Below are 24192 nucleotides of genomic sequence, written 5' to 3' on the forward strand. Positions count from 1 at the left end.
AAATATTCAATTTTTAGTTTATCGAAAAAAAAAAATTTGTTACAAGAAACGAAAGTAAAACTTATACCCCTGCAATACGGTCGCTTCTTGTTTGAAGAACTACATTAATAACTCTGATTCGGCGTCGTTCAGCAAACCACTAGATGGCAGCACATTGATTGAAATTTCAATATTTGAACTTTCAACGATATGCCAACAGGCTAAAGTTTAAATTATATTTACAATCCAGAATTTGTTATTTCTTTTTAAATTTGAAACTGCGACCAGTCAATGTCAAGATTTTGTAAAGTTTCAAATTAAGAATGTGTGAGTTTTGGCGACAAAGGTTCTGAAAGTAATCGAAGCCGTGCGGTGTGCAAGCCACGCAACCGCAGTCCGCAAAAATACAGAAAATACAAATTAAATTACTATTATCCCTTATTGAACCAATACGTTTCATGATATTCCTCAAAGTAGATAACGTTACTTTGTTTAAATCCTACGATAATTTGAACTGACAATATAGCGTCTAGTTAGACACAAAATTTCCATGACGTCACACAATGTACCTCTACGTTAAATCTCTGCCATCAAGTACTTAGTCGCTTTGTATTGTGTCTTGTAATTTGTAGCCTTTTATTGTCCACTAAGGCTCCATCTTTACGATTTACACTCATGTGATAAGTGGTTCTATTGTGTTTGTATATGTCACGTCATGTCTTATTATTACTTGACACTTTGTTTTATAAGATATTTTCTTTTATTAATAATTATCTCATTCAAACAAAGTGGACACAAAGAACAATGGTGGACTCCCATACAAATTTTTGTTGACATAATTTGTACGCCTTTGTTTATGAAAAATGTGTGAAAATATTTAAATTCCTGATCAAATTTTGTTGTGAGTTTACTATTCTGAGAAATCTGGGATTAAAGATATTCCAGTTTGAACTATTGGAGGTTATTTTCTACATAATTGAATAAAGTATAAATATTCACTAAATGAAATTCAAATAAATAGAAATATTTGGTATATTATTTTATCAAAATAAACTACAGAAGCCTTAAACAGACAGAGTTAATAGAAGCCAGATCCAGCCGGATCGAAAGAATTTTTTCTAAGTGTCTGATCTTTGTTTTAATAGTTATAACAAACTAGTGGAGTCATTTGACGGAAAATATATGAAAATCACACCTGTTATTCAGTAAAAACTTAATTACAATCTTGATATTTTTTTATTATATCACGTGACAGGACAAACAAGTCGTGCGCCTGATAGTAAGCCCACAACAGCTGCAGTGTCACTCAGAGCTTTAAGTCGCAAAAACCTGATGGACACTGCCTATCGTCACCCCGAGGTATAAAATTTACAAGTTGCATGTGCCTGTAATTTGACCAGGACCCTTCAAACTTGTAACCCAGTAATGCTCAAATTACTGCTTGACGGCAGAAATAGGTATGGTGGCAGTACTTCCCTGGACGAACTGTTTCACAAGGAGCTCTACTGCTACATTTCTACGAACACTGATTCTAGCCTTTAGAAAGAAGAAAATAAGTTCCTGAATATACTGTACGAAAGATCCCTACTTAATGTGTCTCTACTTAAAGCTACATTTTAAAAGGAACTAGTCCGTATCTAATCGAAGTCTATTTGCAAATCAATCGTTTCTCCGACAACGTCAAATAACATGCTCGAGGAGCGTAGATGAATGGTTATGTTTATTCTCGTGCAATGCTTGTTTTGTATGCATGGGATGTGCCGAGACCAATTCGATCGAGCGGAACAGCCTACATATATGACGGTTTACATATCAATATCTTCTCGTGTACATATAATGCGTGTTTTGCTGCTGTTGTTGTAGGTTTATAAATAAATAAATAACGCATACACTCGTAGCCCCGCACTAGGAAGACCCTATATCGCGTCTGCCCTATACACACGTTGACAACCACAAATTACGCCCAAACTTACAAGATAAATAAATGTAAGCCATACAAATATTTATCCCGGGAATCGAATACGGGACCTTTGTGTGGCAGCCCAACATGGTAACCGTAGACAGTTGTTGAGCCGTCGTGAGGTTTAAACTGGTTTTTTTTTTCTGGAACAAAATTTGTGACTAAAACCTAGCCGGCCTATGCTACCAGCAGCATAAACATAGCCTTCTTTTGCAAAATTATTCATAGCATAACGAAACTTCTCCGGGAGACGCGCAACCTATTTTTTTGACTCGTATCTAGCTTGTGCGTTGCGCAATTCACTTAAAGTTTATTATTGTATTGTTACAAAAAATTGGCTTTCATTCCATACTCTACGAGTAGTACCATAGAAACGGTGCTATTTGGGGGTTAGTTTCGGTAAATTCGGGGTATTTTTCCGCAGTTCTAACTATACTTATGAAAGGAATTGATTAACCCAAAAACCAACTTTCAGTACTTCGCGTATGTTGGGTATTTAATTACATTTGTTAGCAAATGATCTCAATTCACTGCTGTGACGTTCGTTTTTATAATAATTCTGCTCACAGATTTCGCACGTTGACTTCCTCAAACTTAATATATTTTATTTTTTTCTATACTTTAGTGGAATGGATTTTGTTTGAGTGCGATTCGTAATATATAACACCAAATGACATATTTTTAGTCGATATAACGTTCAACAGATATAATTAATTTATGGTATACAGGCTTTTGACATAATATTCTTAATTTCCTACTAACGAACATTACCAATTTAGTGGTCACCTCTCAATGAGGAAACTGTACATCCTTTATTGCAGTACTAAAGCTACACAAGTCCCTTCCTTATAACTCAATGCTAATGTCTCGTAGACGGAAAAACATTTTAGTACCTCAACCAATTTCTAAATCTGTATTCGCTTAAAGGCAATTTATAGTAAAATCGGCACATTTATATAACTCTGTCAACCAAATAAGAAATATTTACCATTTAAACTTGTAGAATTGTAAAAAAGCGTTGACAAATTGCCTGTTGACACTTAATTTTGAAGAAACGGAGAACATAATTACTACGTAAGTTTTCTTATTTTTTACTTATGCTGTTTGTGCGTTTCTATACTTTGTCTCCTCTATATACTTTCTACACCAACAAAAATTCTAGCCTATAATAATAATAAATAAATAATCTTTATATCAAAGGTAAGCAAATTACAATTCATCATATTCATTAAACTCTACTACTCATTCGTAAGGCAGGTTCTTCTGTGAGGAATGTGCAATAATTTGAAGATGTTAGTAAATAAACATTTGTATACATTTATCATTTACAACAATTATTGTAATTTATTTATAAGTTGAAATTTAAGTTTAGTTTTCATTTACATTTATCATTTAATTTTTTTTTTGTAGATTCGTAAAACTTAGCATATCGCATCATTTTTGTTAACTTGTATAATTAAGTAGTGCAATTAGTTTAGTAATTTAGAAATTAATAGTTTGTTTCATACAACTAAATGATAATGGAAGAGCGGGACTTCCTGTCACAGGTGGACGACACCTACTAGAAAGTCCCAACCTTGTGTAAAAAACAACTTACACAAAACAGAAATCAACTTTTTCATTTTTTTCATTTTCATTCTAGCATGATATAAATGTCACTAAGTATAATAGACGATTGATGTAACAACTTTCAATCTAATGTACCGGTGGCATAATGTTCATTTCATATAAACACTTCAAGTATAACATTCTCTGAGTATAATAATGTTGAATGTGTATGTGTGAAAAACAAAATTCATATAATTCACAGTGGTGTTTAGGTGCAACGACAAATGAACCGAATTTGTTTGCATTTCCTAGTTGGTTCGACCTCCTCCTGTGGGTTAGGTTAGGTTAGTATATGACAAATCTGCCAGAATCGAATTTGTTTGCATTTGCTAGTTGGTTCGATTTCATACAGTATATGCAATTAAATATTCTGCTTAAAGTTTTAATAAATATATTTTATAACACCAAAAGCACTTAAAGCTGTACAAAAACAATTAAATTTTTCCATTGTACATTCAATGGAATAAAAGAAATTCTTGTCAACATAATGTACGGCGTTTCGACTATTCGTAAAACGAAAAATTGTGTTATATTATTTAATACATTATACTGGTAGTACTTATACCATTTGTTCATTATGTCACTTAATCATTATATCTAATGTTTGCTATACTGAAGGTTCATTATACACATTGAAATTATGCCTTTTGTTCATTATATATAGTGAGTGATTATATGCTTAGAAATTATATCAAATGTTATTATACCAAGTGAAAATGGATTATTTGTTGTTATATCTTCCATTACACACCCGTTTTATTGCCTATTATATTCCGCTAGCAGAATTAGACTGTGTATTATGAGTAAATTAATTAAAATATTCTAGGTGTCGGCCAAACGCCACTTGAAATAGGAAAAAACACAATGATTACTTAAAATTGCTACATTGTATTCGATTGTTTGTGTATTAGTAAAAATAACTTCGTATATATTTCGCTTTGAAATTATTATTGAAAAAAAAAAGAAGACAGAAACTGACTTTGGTTTCTAAATACAAAGGTAGTTTAAAGGTATTGTATTTTTGTCTTCTTACATAAATCTTCTTTGTTGCAGGCGATTTCACCCTCGCGGCAGAGTGAGCCCGCCGCCCACCATGTTACGCCCGGAGTCGCCGCTCGCTGACCATCGCAGCCTGCTCCCGCGCCGCCTGCTGCCCGTCAAAGCCCAAATCGCCCCCGCTGACAAACGAAAAAACCGGCGATCCCTTGAACTCAACGACAATGCTCCTTATGACTACCCAAAACTTCTCATCTCGAAAACTACAGACTCTTTAAACACCGAGTGTCCGCGCAGACTCATCCACAAACAAGACTCTACGGACAGTCTTAAACGCGCGCTTATATCGAAAGATGAAAAGAAAGTCGTTATCAAGGATGATAAAAAGGGTCAGGCGAAATTGGATTCTAAAGACTCAAGTGAGAGTTTAAAGAAGGCGTTGCTGTATCGTCAGGAGTCCAATGATAGCGGTAAGCGCAGGGACTCCGATCCGAAATGGGTAAAAGAAGACGTAAAACGAGGGAGCGATAAAAAAGGTCTGTTGGAAACGGATATAGATGATTGCAAGAGGATATATGAGAGGAGGTCAGGTTGTGCTTTGCCAACATTGCCTCCTGTGGCAGAGAAAGGGCTCCACAGCCCGCCGTCCCCTAATGGAAGTCCTGTGATTCCGAGCGTAACGGCCGCGGCCGAGGGTGTGGTGCGATGGGGCAGCGGCCTCCTTTCTCCTCGCGAAGAGCCCAAGCTGAGGCCAGCCAGGAGTTGGTATGGATACGGGACGCTGCCGACTGATAGTGATAAGGTGAGTTTCAGCACTTTATATTTTGTCGTTCTGAAATTTTCGTATGATTTCCTCTGCGGCCTCCCGCTTAAAATGTAAAAAGCGAAACTAACATAATAATATATTTCGAAGGTCTTGGGATCCACGTAACGTATTTTTTTATGATATTAAGTGACAGGACGAACAAATCGTGCACCTGGTGATAAGCGACACGTCTGTAACAGTTGCACTGCCACTCAGAGCTTTAAATCGTAAAGATCGTGCCACTGCACTCGTCCCCTTATGACATAAAGTTGATAAGTCCCATGTGCCTCTAGTTTCACCAGCTACCTTCAAAACCGGAACGCAGTAATTCTCACATTACTTTTTGGCGGCAGAAATAGTATGGTGGCAGTACTTCTCTAGACGAACTCTTTCACAATGAGCTCCACCGTATATTTCTTTAACTAACACTGATTATATGGCCTTTATAATTGTAACTTTTTTCAATTCAATTTCCATGGGGTCCCTTCATCAGTCAGAAGACTTCTGTCAATGGGACTGCTACGGACTCCTTTCTGGTTGTCATGGTGACGGTGATTTGGTGATTACAACTATATTGCGTCAAGTGACAAGTCGACTTTTGTTTGCGGAAAATAATTAGTAATTTGTGATAGCCGAAACGAACCCGGAACAGCATCAGGGACCGCCTCAAGAGTATAACCCTTCGAAACAAAAAAGAATTTTCAAAATCGTTACACATTATTCAACGTTATTCAACCTTATCCCTTCCTCTCCTTTCCATCAGCGGACCACCCGTGCCGGACTGCGTTGCCACAGATGGACGGTCAGTTCAATACCGTCCCGCACTAAAAAGTTTGGCAATTCGTTTTTATGCCGAACCATCAAATTGTGGAACCAACTCCCGGCGCATGTATTCCCTCCCCTCTATAACATCGGGTCCTTCAAACGTAGTGTGAAGAAGCATTTGGCCAGATCGGCAAAATGATAGTGACGGAGTGAAGATATTTGTGTTTTCCATCCGTTACTCTCATCTCTGGACTGTATTCGCACTTTCCATCAGGCGCGGTGCAGTCATTGTCACAATAAAAAAAAAAAAAAAAAAAAAAAACACAATTAATGGAGAAATTGGAAAGCCCCTCATCAGATTCTGACTTGATGACAATGGGACCACCATGAGAGTGCAGATTTTGAAACAAAAAATTACTTTTTAAATCAGTCCATAACTGACAAGGATATCTGAAAACATACATACAGCCGAACGTATGACTTCCTCCTTTTTTTTGAAGTCGGTTAAAATATTTGCTGAATACGGGATTTTCCAATGAAAGTTTAATTACCTTTTTGATTCATATATTGTCGTATTCAACGTTAATTTAAGCAATCACATCGTTACTATTAGTGAAGATTATTTTCCTACTGCCCGAAGTATTTTCCTTCTAAACAAAAGGTTTTCCCGCTATTTAAATTTTTCGTATTTCCCCTGATAAAGCAAAATATTTTTCAAATTATTTGTCATAGCTTGGGAAATACATACCTACCTACATATGTAAATAAGTCTGCAAAGGCTATCGATACGAATGTGGGTTTGTGAAAATAAGTCTATTGCAAGTTAACAAAAGCCATTTTATTATCACATTATTTAACCTTACATCAACGATACCAAACGGTTTGAATATTATGGCACAATAATTGTAAATATAATAAACAACGTTTATCTATTTCAAAGTTTAAGTGTACGTATTTAGCATACTATTGTGCTATCACACACACGCATAAATGCCTATGTACTCGTACATAAGTGAGGTATTGGTAATTTAATGTAAATGTTGAGAACAACAGACCGTAACCCTTTAAAGTCACTAAAACTGTTTTTAACCGCTAACGGAAAAGAGAGGGCTTATAAGTTGAAGCCTTTGTCTGTGTATGTGTGTCTGTCTGTGGCATTTACATGTCGTGTGTAGCACCCAAACGAATGCATTTTTTATTTTGAAGGCTTCTTCAATCGGGATGGTTCGCTTATAACACTACCCAATTTCTAGGCCCCTGGCTCAAGGGTGGGCGTGGCCCCTAGCTAGTGTGTCGAATTACACTACTCTGCCACCGCCCTAACCAGTTCTGAACGTGTACGTCGAGAGCATTGTACCTGTTATTACTATGGCGTCATCGAAACTTGTATTTGTTGTTTCTCATCGAAATTTTTGTAAATTTAAAGTTTTGGGGTGGTTGGGATTTACCTCTTAGCGGTCAACCCCGGGACACCACTTGTATCAATAACATGTAGTGAGTGCTGAATGATCCCACTTTGCGGTGGTAGGTTCTGTAAGAGACCGACTGGCTTGCTACCACCCTTTTTTTTTTTGACGGGGGGGATATCTTTATGGATACCCCTGAGCCCAGGGAGACTCAGGGGTTATGTGGGGACTCTCCCTCCAGTCTGGAGCGCCTACCCCACTAAAACCCCCCCGGGTTTCCCTCTCGCCGGTTGAGTCGGCGCCGTCGGATCAGTGAACATTCAACACGACGCCGCCCGGCCGCCCTAGCTTACGCCAGGGCTCCCGCGCCAACGGAGGGGCGAGTCGGTTGTCCTCCGACCCGCCCCCCAGACGAGTGAGGCCGTGCAATGCAGGCTCCGGAGTCCCTGTCCAGGGCCCGCATGTCTCACTAGGGGATCAGGCGAGCTTCCTCGGGTGACCCCTCTTGCTCTGTTGATGCGGTTGAGGATGTTATCCGGCAGGGAATGGAGTAATGTTTTCCATTCTCCGATATTCCGTTCGGTCACAAAACCCGACCCTCGTTTAATGCGAATTGTGCCCGTGCTGAGGCCCGCCAGGAATCCGCTTACCAAACGTGGATACAAGCTCGCGGCCGCAACATTCGAGCACGGAGGGTTCGCGCGATAAAGAGAGCTTTTAACTCTGGCGCCAAGTTCTGCAAACTGGTTTTCCGAGATTGATCAAATCAGAGAAAGGCAAGATTCGACCATATCAGCAAGATTGGGGCCAGACTTGCGTCGTACCCTCCTGGTACGAAGCAGTTCTGGTCCCGATCCAAAGCAGTTGAATCCAATTTCTGCCGTCCCACCTTGCCTCCCATACAAAAAACCTGACGGAACACTGGCTCACTCCGCAACAGGAAAAGCAAATCTATTTGCTTCAATATTTGCGAGCAATTCACATCTAGACGCAAGCTCGAAACAACCACCAACTTTACCTCGATGTGATATTTCAATACCGGAGATCACAATCCATGAAAAAGAGGTTCGTAGAGCTCTGCAAAATCTAAACGTTAACAAAGCTAGTGGACCTGACGGTATACCGGCACGAGTTCTGAGGTTTTGTGCGCCTGAGCTGACTCCTATCCTGACGCGTCTGTACCAAAACGAGAATCGTTCCAGGATCGTGGAAACTTGCAAATGTGCAACCAGTCCCCAAAAAGGGCAATCGTGCCGACTCCTGCAATTATCGATCTATCTTTATTACTTCCATACTCTGTAAGGTTATGGAAAAAGTTCTGATTAGCAGAGCTGCTATCATACCTTGAAACAAACGACCTACTCAGTGATCGTCAATATGGCTTTCGCCGGGGACGATCAGCTGGGCATCTTCTCGTGTATGTTACGCGCTGCTGGAGCGAAGCCATCGAGAAACACGTCGAGGTTCTGGCTGTGTCACTAGATATCTCGAAGCCTTTGACAGGGTTTGGCACGCAAGTCTGCTGAGCAAGCTTACCGCTTACATCGCATCCCTGCTGACTTTTGTAGCTGGATACCAGATTTCCTAGATGAACGGTCAATAGGAGTAGTAATTGAAGGCTGCTCATCTGATTTGATGGCTATCAATGCCGGAGTTCCTCAGGGGTCGACTCTTTTCCTGCTGCATATCAATGACCTGCTAGTCCCAGGTATTGTTGGGTATGCAGATGACAGCACTGTTACGGAGAGATATCTGTCCAGCGCAAAGGACAGCAGGGTAGTTATCCGTTCGTTGAGAGAACTTGACCTTAAGTCTTGTCTCTCAGTGCGGAGATTACAATCTGGTGGAGTCCAACGCCACCAAAACGCAGGCCTGTCTGTTTATTGCTAAAAGGAGTCAATTTGATCGGACTCCCACTTTTCGGGGTATATCTGTCTCTCTTACCGACAGCCTAGATCTCCTTGGCATAACATTGAGCGCAACCCTTTGGCGCTTATATTTAATGTAAGGCACAAATTGCAGCCAAAAAACTGGGTATCCTTAATAAGGTTAAGCGATATTTCACGCCTGGACAGCTCTTAATTTTATACAAAGCACAAGTCCGATCTTGCATGGAGTACTGCAGTCACCTGTGGGACGGCTCAGCGAAGTATCAATTTGAGGCTCTTGATTCGATTGAGCGCAGTGCCAGAAGACTTATTGGCGACGATAAGCTCGAATCTAAAGTTCATAGTTTAGCCCACCGGCGCAACGTTGCCCGTCTGTCGGTTTTTTACAGAATATATTTCGGTGAGTGTGCCCATGAGCTCCATCTAGCTCATCCCGCCCGCCCCCTTTTACCATCGGACATCCAGACATACGGCGGGATATCATCCTTAGTTGGTCGATATTCCCTTCAGGCGTACTAAGCGCTTTTCATCATCTTTTATTATGCGCACAGCACAGGAATGGAATTCCCTGCCTGCGTCTGTATTTCCGAGTTCATACAACCCGGGTATCTTTAAGGTGCGACTGAATAGGCATCTTCTGGGCAAGCTCGTTCCATCGTAGATCCTATCTTTGCTCCAGAACTAGGTAGTGGTCAAGAGCAAGTTAAAAATCTAATTAAAAAAAAAGTAAAACTTTAAAGCCCTCGGCCCGTATATCCTTATTAATAGTCTTTGTGTTCTTTTTTCCATAAATATGTCCATCAGGTACAACAAAACTCCTTTTTTCTTCACTGCGCAACATGGCGATAGCAACACAAAATGGCTGCGTGAAATAGAGGGACGAAACGATACGACTGCTCTCCGCTTTCACTAGGGACATGGAAAAAGTAACGATAGATTTCTTCCGAAACCGATACTTTTGTACTCGTTAAATACTTTTCTTTTTTCCTACTTAGGACACCTCATATCGTAACGCAAGCCACCTTGCGATTTTTTTTAAATGGCAACCTTCATCACAAATGACTTGGCTGTATAGTGTATGCCACCATTTGCCTTTGAATAAGAATGAAGAATTTGAATTAACATACCTGACAAACATATTAAAGTGCCTCGCAATTCCGGCAAAGTTTCTTCCTTCTTCAGAATGTTTGTTCTCAAAAGCAGGCAATACAATATCAAAAAAGAGAAACAGACTGTTACCAAATAGGTTTTTGTTTTTAAGTAATTTACAGAGGAGGAGTGGGAAATTTAAGTGACACAAATTATGTGAAATGACGATTGATTGAATTGATCAATTTAATCAAAGTCTTTTATTATTTATTTCAATTAAAAATCATAAATCAAGTAAAAGACTTATTTTATTATTTATATTCATGTGTTTTATTCTGTCTTTAAGTAGGGAAAATTTGCAGGACACAAGTATCCGATACTTTTGTTTCGATACTTCTATGAGTACGATACTTTCTATGCGATATTACTCATGAGTACAGTTTGCGTTGACTAAGCTCCCTAACTGCCCTAGTTTTATTACGCTGCAGTAATTAGGGACCCTAACAGTCGAATATTATTACACCTAGGGTCCCTTGAAATCGGGTAGTGTAATAAGCGTTTTAACTATGTTCGACAAACGTTTGTTCAACTGTTTGAAGATCATCATCTTTTTTCCCAGTTGGTGTAGAGATATCTCAAAATTTAAATGAATCTTTATTTTACTTCCACTTGGCCGATCGACTTAATATTTGGTACCTATGCTATGGAAATAACATTACAAATAATCTGGTAACCTTGAAACCCGGACAGTCTGCAGACCACCTAACATCATAACTTCTTACAGTGAGAATCGTGTTTGGTTTGGGCTCCTTAAATTGGTTTACCTCTTTTCGTAATTAGTGTAGGTATCTGAGCCATACAATGGATATTATTATATATAGAAAGATAATTCGTCAGTTGACCTTTTAATTGACTTCTTTAGATATTGCTGATTTGTATCTGGGACATTTTAATTTAAGTTTTATAATAAACAGCTTTTAAGTTCAATGTTAAGTGGATATCGGCGGAAATGTAAATCAGAACTTAAGATGCGTCTAAAGCGTTAGTAGACTATAATAATCGGCACCTTGAGGTGATAATTCAAGTGGCCATGATTTAAAAGTTGATTGATTAAGGCGTCTTGAGCGACGTTTATCAATGTTTGGGAATTTTTAGAGCCGTGGTAGCTTAGTGAGATTGCAACTTGCATTATCAGTATTAAATGCTCTAAAAGTAAAAGAATGTTTGATTCAAAGTCAAGTCCTAATAATCATTTATTCCATAAGAAAAATTTTTACACTTAAAACGTCATTTTTTAAGCTACTGCTTGTTCACTACGCTGACCTCCCTGAGAAGAACGAGCAAGAAACTCTAGGGATTGCTCTTTTCAAATAAACTTAAATGCTATAGAATACACTTTGAATCATAATTGTGTGGAATCTAGACTCATGTTGTCATTGCATACATCTTTATCTGACACCTACTCTTTAATTTTGTAATATGTCTTTTCAATTAAAATATTTTTAATGTAAATTTTAAACTTATGAAATGATAATTTTAACATGTGCTCCGGAATCTTATTGTAAAAACGTCTACAGTACCCCGTAAGAGAATCCTATACCTTAGTTAAACGAAATCGTGGTACCATGAGTTTGGACTTAGTTCTAAGGTTAATATTATGGATATCTTCTTAATGAAATTATGTATATTTATATTGATCATAAATTATGCAAATTTTAAAACTGATATAATAAACGTCATTGCCAACTTTTTCTCTGATGCTAACAATATTTTCTAGAAATTGAAGAAAACAATTTAATGACGGAACGGGCTCTGTTAATAAAAATATCATTTAGTCATTAAAAATCTATTCAATGTTATCTTCTGAAAGTATCATTTTATTATCAATGGCCACTTCACTATTATATACCTCGCGTTTAAATCAATACAGTCACTAATCCGTGACCATATGACCGTTAAGTCAACTTTCGAGAAATGCTCGTTAAGGTCCTAGAATTAAGTTTAAATTCCTCCGGTTTCTTTTGCCCCACGTTTTTGTTTGCACCCGATTCGGGTTAGGTTAGGTTAGGTTAAATGGTAGGTTGGATAAATGTAATTCAAAGCAATTTTTAATTATATGTACTCGTAGATACAAAAATGCTTTTGCTAAAATAATGTAATTGTAACAATACTGTTGCCATTTTGTGCCTTTGTTACGTTCAAAACTTTGGTCTGATACATAATGTATTAATATTTGTGTAGGCTGCAATAAGGTCATCGTAATATGTTCTTTAACTCCCTAGTCAGTAATTAAAAAATGTTTTTCATAGAGTTCAAGTTCCTTGTTACTAGCATTCGTTGCGGCCGTGTAGTGTTTATTTTGGCAATTACTTTACGTATTCTTGTACCGTCTTACCAACACGAATTTTTTAACAACCAAATTAATTTCATATATACAGAAATTAACAAGTTCTTTTCATTTTCGTTGTCAACAGTACTTAACGCGAATGAACTCGTATTTAACAAAAAATATTGATATAGAATTTACTTGAATCGACGGCAAACAAATTGGGGGCAAAAGAAACCGGGGGCATAACGAACGGACCCGAAAAATTATTTGATTCGACTACTTTTAAAAAACAAACACAATATTATATTCACGTCTAATTTAGACGATTTTTTACCCTTGCCATGTTAAGTTTTGAAGTTTTTCTGGGAAAGGAATTAGTTTTTAATTAAAGTATAAAAACGCGTCACTTAAAACTGCTTTATTTCTTATCACGATCTGATTAAAAAGTGAAAAAAGTTAATTACGCCTAACAGCAGAAGACCACAAAAAGCAGCCATTACTCCGGAATCTCGCTTCGCATCGTTAACCAACCATAGTGCACAAAGTCAGGAACCATATCTTATGGTACGGATACGGATGTCTATGGCAACGATAATTGTTCCTTTGAATTAAATTGGGTGTCAAGTTACTGTTTCGATTTTTTAACTTTTCCGCAAATTTCTACTAAAAGGAAACGGGATTGGCTGTCAGTTGGTGATGATTCGCGCTGCGAACGGTCGCGTTGCGCGTGCGTGTGCGACTACGGATCACTATCGAGTTCCATTTATGAACAACGCGAAACTTCGAAACGTTAACGCAATTTTTTGTTCATAAACTTTTTATTTAATTTGTTTTTTTTTTGTGATATCCATTCAGCGTCTGCCTGGACAGGCGCAATAGATATCATTTTTTATAAAAAAAGCTTGTTTTTTCTTCAAACGTTTGTTGACCTACAATGGAACTTGTTGTCTGTTTTTACAGTGTACGTAATAAACAGTGTTTTTTGTCAGTGTCTGTGACCTAGGATCACACGTGGTATTGCATTGTTATTGAAACTATTGAGAATGCCAAACGAGCCCCGTGCAAGGGTAAGGACTTTAATAAATACGATACCGAATTGAAACTACGGGCATAGTTGTCTTTATTATCGTATTATGTTTAGATTTCACTTATCAATATTGTCATGCGATATTTTAATTTCATATCTTGAATATTTACACGAATAACACACACGCCCAACTTCATTATGCGAGTTTTTTTTATTGCACACAGAGACTAATTAGTGAGTCGGAATAAAAAATAACTCGTAGGTAGTCAACAAAGTCTGTGGAGTTAGATAACCACTACTAACATTTATTGTAAAAAGGCAATCGGTTAAAAAAACAGCCGCGGTAGTCGTAAGGCCTTATTAGAATGCTGGCGGGCGCGGGTGCGTGTAAATAAACGGCGAAGAAGCCGAAGATGTACGTAGACGCTCATTGTGTTCACAGTGGCCGCGCGCGCCGGCGCCGGCGGCGGCGTCTGCATCGAGGCGGGCGAGAGCGTGAGCGCGCGCGGTTAGGTCTTCCTATTGGCTCAATCCGCCCGTATCTTTCACAGTGCTTGGTCTAGCGTCTGTTTGCGATTTCGACGTGTGAATCTACCCGCTCATAGCCGCTTCGGCACTGTGAAAGGGAAGACACCATTAAAGCTTGTGAAAGAGTTCGTCCAGGGAACTACTGCCACTTTACCTACTTCTGCCACCACGTTCCGATTTGGAAGGGTAAGGGTGCTTGTGAAACTACAGACACCTGGGACTTTTCAACTTATATCTCGGGGTGACGGGCGCAGTGGTAGTGCCCCATAGGATCTTTGCGATTTAATGCTCGTGTGTGGCACTGCAACTGTTGTGGACAGGCGTGTCGTTTACCATCAGGCGCACGACTTGTTCGTCCCGTCCTTAGTATCATAAATCCTGTGCCGCCTGAATACGACCACTGCCCGCTACCCTTCTCAGGTTATCTGCACCACATTTGCCTTGATGTGATCGCCACTCTAGAACAATTAATCTGCTCATGGCTATCAGCCTTGTGCACACATGTCCGGCCCACTGGTACTTTAGCCTACTACTTTTGCGAGGCATGCCGATCACTTTAGTTCTCTGATTTACCTATTACTTCATTAGGAATTCATTCAATTAAACATTTGCTATACGTTTGTATAGCAAGATCATAGCTTAATATCAGATGTGATTGTGATCAAGCGTTAGTTTAATTTACATGAATATGTCATTTGAATATTCAACCCTCCACATAAGCGTATAATTTAATATATTTGCCGGTAAAAACACATTTTTTGCGTTCAAATTATCGTATTCTATTAAACCTATCAAGTGTGACGCGAACTCTGAACTTTAACCCGAGATAAATAGAAGTTAGTCAATAATTAACTCAAGCATTAACGGGCTTTACACAGACACTCTATCGTGCGTGATTGAGCGCGTCTGACTCTCTCCAACACGCGCCGGTTTCACGCGGTCTGTTCTACGCCTATACGCCTTTACACGGACGCTCTTTCCATTGTAACAAAAACGAACACGAGCAATCGCGCGCAAATGAACGTTAGCTTAAAATATTTCAAACAGGTAATTCGCGCACGATAGCGCGTGCAGGCTATTCCGCGCGTAATCCTGTACGCTCCTGATCGCGCGCGATAAAGTGACTGTGTAAAGGGGACTATTGTTGCTGTTTGGTGTTTTTTATCGGAAATTGAAAAGGTACTGGATATAAGTTCGTGTTCCGTAGAATTCAGCAAAATTCCCGTTTAAACGAAAATCACTTTAAAAAGTTTGTTTTTCAATATAAGCACATAAGCACGCTTATCATTTTAAGTATCATTTTAAGTCAATAATATAAAATAAAAGTAAAACTAGTGTTTTACAAATAAACTTACTTATCGTATAACATTGAGTGGTCTGCTCTCGCTTTTCGCTCAACACAATTTTGCGAGCTTAACATAAAGTCTATGCGTAGTATGAAACGTTTTTCTAAACGATTTTGTAAGCTTGAAACTAAAAAGCGTTTAAAAGTCGTTACAACCTCAAATGGCTTTGGTTGATTCGCGTAATCAATCACGTTGGAAAAATATATAGTCAAATTGAGGATTTATATTGATTAGTATACGGTGTGAAAACACGATTCGTAAAAATTTTCACAATAGAAAAAATACACAAATTTACCTCGAAATTTTGCAACAAAACATCTGTATTCGAAAGTACCTTACGAATAATAAAGATTTTTTTTTATATGAACCAAGTGAAACACGTATAGTATACGATATACATTTTTCAAATTGATTTAATTTTGTATGTAAAAGAATAAATTCTGAAATAAAGCCTGTGTCCCCGCTGCTCGACCTGAGCAAAATGAACCGTATTAGTACGGGAAAAAATTTAATTCGAGCCGAGGTAGTAACATTGCGTTTTATAATATCATCATCGTAGTAATCAGTGTTATCCTCAATTTTATTACATATTTTTTCCAAAGTATTATTCAATTCTGTCTCGTTTTTCTAGTGCGGGGCTATGTTGAGTGTGTGCGTTATTATTACGTGGCGCGCACTATAAGTTTCCGGAATGAATAACAAAAATGAAATGAATTTATTGTTTCTCAAAGTATTCCCCGTTAGCGTTAATGCACTTTTTCATACGAATGAACCAATTTTGAAAACATTTATGCCACTCCTCCGTGACAATCTCTGAAACATATTTTTTCATACTCTTCAGGTGATAAAAATCGTTGACCGCGTAACTGGTTCTTAATTTTTGGAAACAAATAAAAGTCACAAGGTGCCAGGTCGGGACTTCACACGGGATGGCTCATACGGTCAACGTTGTTCACCTTCAAAAATTCATTTGTCTGTCTAGCCGTGTGAGAACTGGCATTATCGTGCGGCGTTTACGGTTATTTTTACGGAGTTTGTCAATAACTTCCAGCAAACAAATGGTCGTGTACCAATCACTATTCACGGTACAACGATTCTCCAAAGCAACTGTAGCCACGTGTCCAGTTTTATTAAAAAAGAAGCAATCATCGCTTAGAGGCACTTAGCACGCGCGCCACGTTGGTTGGTTTCGGCTCATTTCGAAAGACCCATACGCTCGATTGCTGCTTTATTTTGGGATCGTAACTATAAATCCATCTTTCGTCACCTGTTACTATGTCCCACACCGAATTTGACGCCCCTTTGTTGAATCTGGTAAACATGGCATTGCATCAAGTGATGCGATCCGTTTTTTGAGCCTCAGTCAAATTGTGTGGGATCCACCTAGAGCACAGCTTTTTCACACCCAAATGTTTGTGTAGTATTGATTGTATTTGACTCATGCCTATGCCTAAAGATGCCCGAATCTCATTGTATGTCACATGCCTGTCTGTTTTGATCATACGGCGCACAGCATCGTTGTTTTTGTTGTTCACAACAGTGGACGGGCGACCATCACGAAATTCGTCACTGAGATTCACACGACTGCGTTTGATTCTGCAAACCAGCTATAAATAGTCGTCTTGCATAGCGCTTCATCGCCAAAAGTTTGAAGCCGAGGGAAGCTCCGCTGAGCTGTTCAATAACACTTAAAAGTCGTAGAAAATCATACTACGAAAATTTTCACGAGTTAAATCCATGGTCATGTAGACAACCTATTTCTAAAATGACGCCACAATGTAAAAACAAGTGACAGTCAGATGAAACAAACTGTATTCTACAGCCAAAGAGTTCCATTTTCAAATGTTGTAATTACTTTTTAAACATTGTTTATGTAAGTGGCCAGTTCCGGAAACTTATACTGCGCCCTATGTATTATTTTCAACATTTTCTTGTGAAATTGTAGAAGTTTTATAACTTTCAGTTTACCTACTATGTTGGCATAGTTGTTTGTTGCCCTTTCTATGGCTTTACGAGCAACTTTCCAGTATTTTGTAATTAAAATTAATTGTCTAATTTTATGATGTAAAGTGAAACAAGAAGCCTATAAAACTCGTCACGTTGTTGAGCACGTGTTGTGTATGGAAACTTGAAAATTAGGGAAACCTTAGATTGGCCGTTTACAAATAACCGCTTTGTTTTTAAAAGGAAAATACCACTTATAGGTTGTAGATTAATTTTGTAAAATGAATTACGATGTTGTCGCGTGGGGAACGAAGGTAAAACGATAAAGTTTGACTGAAACTCCACACATTTAAGTATACATATGTTGTGTCGGTGACGTTTTTCGCCTTTTCCATCCGAAGAAAACGTCACCCGATGACAATTTCTGGTATGTTGAGCCTTGTCTTTTCAAAGACCGGCTCTATTTGGGTTCTGAAATTGAAGTTTAATGTGCCTATGTGATATCTCTCTCTAAATCCGCTTGTTTTCATTATGAGTTTTAATACAAAGATCGAACACATAGAAAAACCTTTTTGACCCGGTGAGTCTTGAACCCACAACCATACTGCATCGTAGTATTGCTCTTACCAACTGAGCTACGGGTCAAGTTAAAAAATTTGGTTTTGTGCCTCCTTCATCCAGCCACTTTTGGTCTCAATATTATATAAAAAAAACCAAACTCAAAAGTTCGTGGAATTACATCTTTTTGCAAAGTTTTATTGAAATCGGTTAACGGAAAGTGCGCGAAACCGGCTTCGTCCTAGTGGCAAACTAGCCCTAACCCTTAGAGGTGGAATATTTTCTTTAAATTTAAATGGGACCAATACTGAGGTACCCTCTTTTCAACAAAAAAATAATCATCAAAATTGGTTCACAATTGACGGAGTTATCGCGTAATATTCATACAAAAAAAAATACAGTAGAATTGAGAGAATTACTCTGTGAACCTTTTTTGAAGTCGTTTAAAAAAAAAACACATACCTTTTCATGTTTTTCTATTTAGCATAAAACCTGTCTCTGTAAACAATTCTTATTCCACTTTAACCGATTAAGCCATAACCGTTCACAGTTATGTTGATAGTTATTCTCACAACGTTTTTATAAATCGATTCTCGTACATGACAATGCGCACGCGCACATAATGCAGGCAACAGTAATTGACCGTGTTAGCGACATCCTTTGTTTATCACAATACTTAACGGGAAATTTTTAAGAAAAAACAAAAATACAGTTAGAAAACCCACATCTTTTATGATACCAAGTGACAGGACGAACAAGTCGCACGACTGGTGGTAAGAGACACACCTGACCATAACAGTTGATGAGCCGCCCAGTGCTTTAAATCACACAGATCTGAGGGGCACTGTCACTGCGCCCGTCACCCTGAGACATAAGTTGGCAAGTCCCATCTACCTGTAATTTCGCCAGCACCATTAAGCCTCCAAAACTGGAACCAAATAATGCTCACATTACTGCTTGACTGCAGAAATAGGTCAAGTAACTTCCCTGGAGCTTTTTCACATGGAGCTCTACTGCTACATGTGTTGGTTCTAGCAACAGATACCATTTACGTAATTCGCTGTTTTGAATTTGATAATACTCAAGTTTTAACGGGATCATCAAACCGAAAAACTAGAGTTTACAAGACAAGTATTTTGATAGTGAGTTGTCACTGAAAGAAAGAAAATACATTTATTTGACTACCACAAATGACGTCACAAAAGAAAAACCAAACAAAACGGAAGAAAAATTAAAGACACGTAATCAAAAATTCAAATGTAAAACACAAATAAATAGGGCTTGGTAGCTGTAAAGGTGACGAAATACTTTCATAGATTTCTCATAGATGACGCTACGGTTAAAAAGTCGTTGAAAATCATATACAAATATCCAGCAGCAAACGTCTAGAAAAAGTCGTGAGGTCCGCTGGTTCGTTCCGTGGCTTAGTTGGCATAGTGTCTGGCACGGTTTGCTAGAAGACGTCGGTTCGAATCCTGCCGGATCGAAGGAATGTTTTCTAAGTGTTCGATCTTTGTATTAATAATTATAACAAACTAGTGGAGTAATTTCACAAAAAAGTAATTACATTACTTAATTATAACATAATTTTATAAAAAAAAACCGATATCAAAAGTTTGCTTATAAATTGCGTTTTAGCTGTGTTTTAATTTTATGGAAATAATACGCCCTGCTTTTAAGTTTCGTGTCCCGCTGTCCCAAAAAAACCTTAAAATGTCCCGCTTTGACAAAACAGAACACACCTCACCAATCACAAACCACACCAATCGCCAAAGCGAAGTCTCAAGAAGGCTTGCCGCCCGGTTCTTTTAGTTGTGCATCCGTATTGCGCGTGCATTGTTTTTGGCGGTGATGTGCAGTTGGCCCCTGTTGCCGTGGAATAGATTTAAAATGTAAGAATTGAAGAAAATTAGCTCATCCCTAAAATATTTTAAACTAGCCCATCAGACCTATTATACTATATAATTATTTTTTATCATTAAATATTTTTAGTTATTTTTCAAAAATTTAATCTTTTAACCGCTACTAACAAAAACTAGTTTCGTCCCCTAGATGCCAAGCCTATATAATAGTGATGTGACATGTTATAAATTTCCACTTATATTAATTCAATTCTCCTAAGTCAAACAAAAACATAACCGGACAACCGGTGTAGGTATGAATCCATAGTTAACTAGAATAGACAAATAACGCAAGGAATATTTAATGTTTATTTATTAATATCTATTGAAAATTGAATGATTTCATTGACGTTTTAAGGCATAATTGGCGTATCAGCCAATAAAGCGTCCACGGCGGTCATAGAGTTAATCATTAAACATTTCGTCATAAATATGTATTTTATTTTTCAAACAATAATAAATTTACAGTCTCGCTGTAAAGGAAAAAATTAATGGTCATGTTACCTATGTGCCTTTCTAACAAAAAAAGAATTATTTAAATCGGTTCACAAATGTAGGAATGATCGCGTAACACACACACAAACAATACAAACACAAAAATAAATACAAATGAAAAAAAGAACCGCCACCATTTTTGAAGTCAGTTAAAAATCACAAACACAAGAAAAATAAAATAAACGCAGATTGCTCTTGTGTGGCGCCAGCTGCGGTAACAAAAGATCATTAACTCAGTATTTGCTAGAAAACGCTATGTTTGCGTTCTCAGCATTGGTTTTTGGTTCGGATCTTAAGTGTGGCATGCTATTTATTATAACTAATATGTAAGGTAAATTAAAATTGTATCTGTTGTAAAGATGGTGTTAAAGGGATTCTTCTTACGGAGTCAATGATAGAAACCAATAATATAGTGATGTTAAAATTCTCTTAGCCTAGTACGCTTGCCTTAGTAGGTATTCGCCGGTGCAGCTAACTGGACACAGTGGACATGAGAGCGAATAATATTGTTTCTACGTTAACAAAGAGTTGGAATTCATGTAGTAGGTCATTAGGTGCTAGCCAAAAGCAAAGGCCGTAGCTTCGAATCCAGGCTCGCCTATCTGAGTTTCTTGGAATTTACGTGCGAAATTTAATTTGAAATTTATAGAATAGAATAGAAATCATTTCTGTATCAGACCAGTACACACACATTACATTACCAAAAAAAATACATAACAATTTTCGACTAGAAAATTAAATATAAATTGAAAGCACAGCAAGGAAAAAAAAGATAAAAATAATAGTAGTTCAAATATAAAACAGAAGATAACTTGAATAAATAATTAATGTAAGGAATAATAATTGACAAAACTGGCAGCGTGTGCGCTGTGCCGTTACAGAATCCGTCATCCACTCAGCCTATTGTTATCTCACACAGTGGATCCAGTAACATAAATTATCATAAGCTTTGCGGTGAAGGAAAACATCGTGGTAAAACCTGCACGTCGGTGCTGCAGGTCCCAAAACCCGCATTGAGCCATCGTGGCGGACTATGACCTAAACCCTCGCCTGAGAAAAGATCCAGCAGTGAGACGTAACAAATACAAATTCTAGATTAAAATAGAATGGAACGTTTTTAAATTCAGTTTGCGATAACATCAAGATCATACAAACGTAGGTAATTAACTTACTCGCAATCTACCGGCTTCGGGCGTATAATGTTTAATTTTAGAGACGCATAATTAAAAGAAATATATTAAAAGATACTTCCATATTATAATTAAACCGCATTATTACATTCATGTTTGTATATTTATTCATAATTGTTATAATTTAAAACATGTTTTGAATTGTAAAAACATTATTTCTTGCAGTATTGTTTTTTTTTATTGAATATCATTATGTTTTTAATTTTGATATTCATCTATTTTTTTGTGAAATTGCAAACAACTAAGACGCCGCCACAGAACACATAACTACATTACGGAATACGTAGGCATTTCATATCTACTTAATAACCACATTTGTCTTTTAAGTATATATATAATTACTTACTTCGCTGGCTCAGCTACCCGAAGTGTTGTGCCAGTTGGGCACATTCAGCTCCCTCACATCTTTGGCGACTCCTTCCTTCCAGCAATGTCTCGGACGCCCCACCAGACGAATCGCCCCAAATTCGCTTTTTTGGCAGCTCGATCCTCTCCCATTCTTTCCACAAGCCCCAGCCAGCAAATTCGGGAGGATTTTACTTTCCCGATTATGTCCAGCTCAGACACTAGCTCTTCGATTTCTCTACTGAATCTGGCCCTCCAGTTCCCAAATTCTAATAATAATAATAATAATAATAACGCTCACACTCAACATAGCCCCGCACTAGGGAAACCCTGTGTCGCGGGTGCCATGGACACACACATAGACAACCACAAATTACACCCAAACTCACGAGAGAAATAAATGTAGTCCATACAAATATTTCTCCCGGCCCGGGAATCGAACCTGGGACCTCTGCGTGGCAGTCCGGCATGGTAACCGTTCGGCCACGGAGGTAGTTCTCCTTTGATTTGTCCCAGAATCGTTCGGAATATCTTTCGTACTGCTACTAATAATTTATGTTCTTTCTTTAGCATTAGTGTCGATGTTTCACTTACTGTTTTATAGTCACGAATCTTTGTAGCCCTGTTTAGTAGTTTGGACACCAACTATAACATTTAACAACAGCTTAATGTTATGGTCTTGAAATTAGTTCATCATCAAGGCGTCTTGCCTTTTATATACATCCATTTATTAGGCGTAATATTAAAAGTAGATTTTTAAGAGATTCTATTTATGGTATCTACACCTTCTTCCTATCGCATCGATGGTATATGCTATATTGCCATAACGATGAAAGGATTTGCCAAAGTAAAGGTATAGTCGATGACCTAAGATATCTGATCCCCTAGACCTTTTGCCTTCTAGCCTTCTTACGCATTCAACGGAAAGTCTAAATTAATTCCAGCTTTTTGGTTGAACTTAGAACTTATGCAATGTAATTAAAAATCAAATTGGCTTAAAAAGTTTCTTAAAACGTCATTCGCTACTGATGCAAGAAGAAAGTCATACCAAAATGAATTTTACGGTTCACACAAGTAAGTTAAGTTAGTTAAGTTTAAACACCTTTCTTTTCACTGGTCTACTCCGAATCAAATAGTCTGTCAGATGAGGTCAGATATATTAGAGTATCGACTGTACTCGCCAATTGTTGCCCAGTATACTGGGACGTATACGCCTGACTTACAGGAAACACTGATATTACGTCGTTGCGTGGCTTATTTACATTATTACTTATACAAGGTTGATCTTTCCACACACTTCCATTACGTTCACCCAAAATAGTCTTACTTTAAGCATTATTGAAACAGCAACTGTTTCATGTCTACATTTATTTATATATGTATAATCTTCTATCAGTAGCTCAACGCTAAAAGCAGGCCGGTCGCTGACTCACGCGCATCCTTGAGACTTCGTGCTCTTGTTTATACGTGTCTTCCTGATAAACATATGCGTACGCATATCGTCACATAACTCTCAATGTTTGTACACCTCTTAGAATCTGAACGTGCGTGTCATCAGTTTGTTCTTGTAGTATTTATTACGTCATGTGTTATATTTTAAAATGCTCCGCTGTTGGCGCAAGTGCATAGTAAACTACGGCTCTAGACCTTCTTATTATTCTTCTTCTTTTTAACGTGATTATTTTGACTTTGAATAGTATGTTGCCAGCTTGACTGCGTTATCCGTGGCCGCGTAGAGATTTTTTTTCTATATCATCAAGTGACAGGACGAACAAGTCTTGCGCTTGATGGTAAGCTACACTCCTGTCCATAACAGTTACAGTGCCACTCAGGGTTACCTATCTGTAGTCCGAAATGACATTTTCCAGAAATAACGTTTGGTCGAAATTTAATAACCTCGAAAGTAATTTTGAGAGGAAAATGTAGTTTCTTTTAAACCTAACCGAACCTAATCGTGTCTTTGCGATAAACATTCAACATATCCTGAAAGAGCAACTGTTTCGTTATAATTCGGTTTTCGGTGTAATGAAAA

General features: G+C 37.9%; 1 protein-coding gene across 2 annotated transcripts in view; it reads left to right on the forward strand.

Moving 5' to 3' along the window:
* LOC113236124 overlaps positions 1-24192 on the forward strand; it is a 221413-nt gene that overhangs the window by 37264 nt on the left and 159957 nt on the right. For both annotated transcript variants that reach the window (XM_026472121.1, XM_026472122.1), the window contains exon 3: positions 4601-5345. In XM_026472121.1, coding sequence (XP_026327906.1) covers positions 4641-5345 — 705 coding nt within the window. In that variant the 5' untranslated portion in view covers positions 4601-4640. The remainder of the gene's footprint in view (positions 1-4600; positions 5346-24192) is intronic.

The sequence above is a fragment of the Hyposmocoma kahamanoa genome, unplaced genomic scaffold, assembly GCF_003589595.1.
Source record: "Hyposmocoma kahamanoa isolate Upper Pololo Valley unplaced genomic scaffold, ASM358959v1 89, whole genome shotgun sequence".
In the NCBI taxonomy this organism is placed as follows: domain Eukaryota; kingdom Metazoa; phylum Arthropoda; class Insecta; order Lepidoptera; family Cosmopterigidae; genus Hyposmocoma; species Hyposmocoma kahamanoa.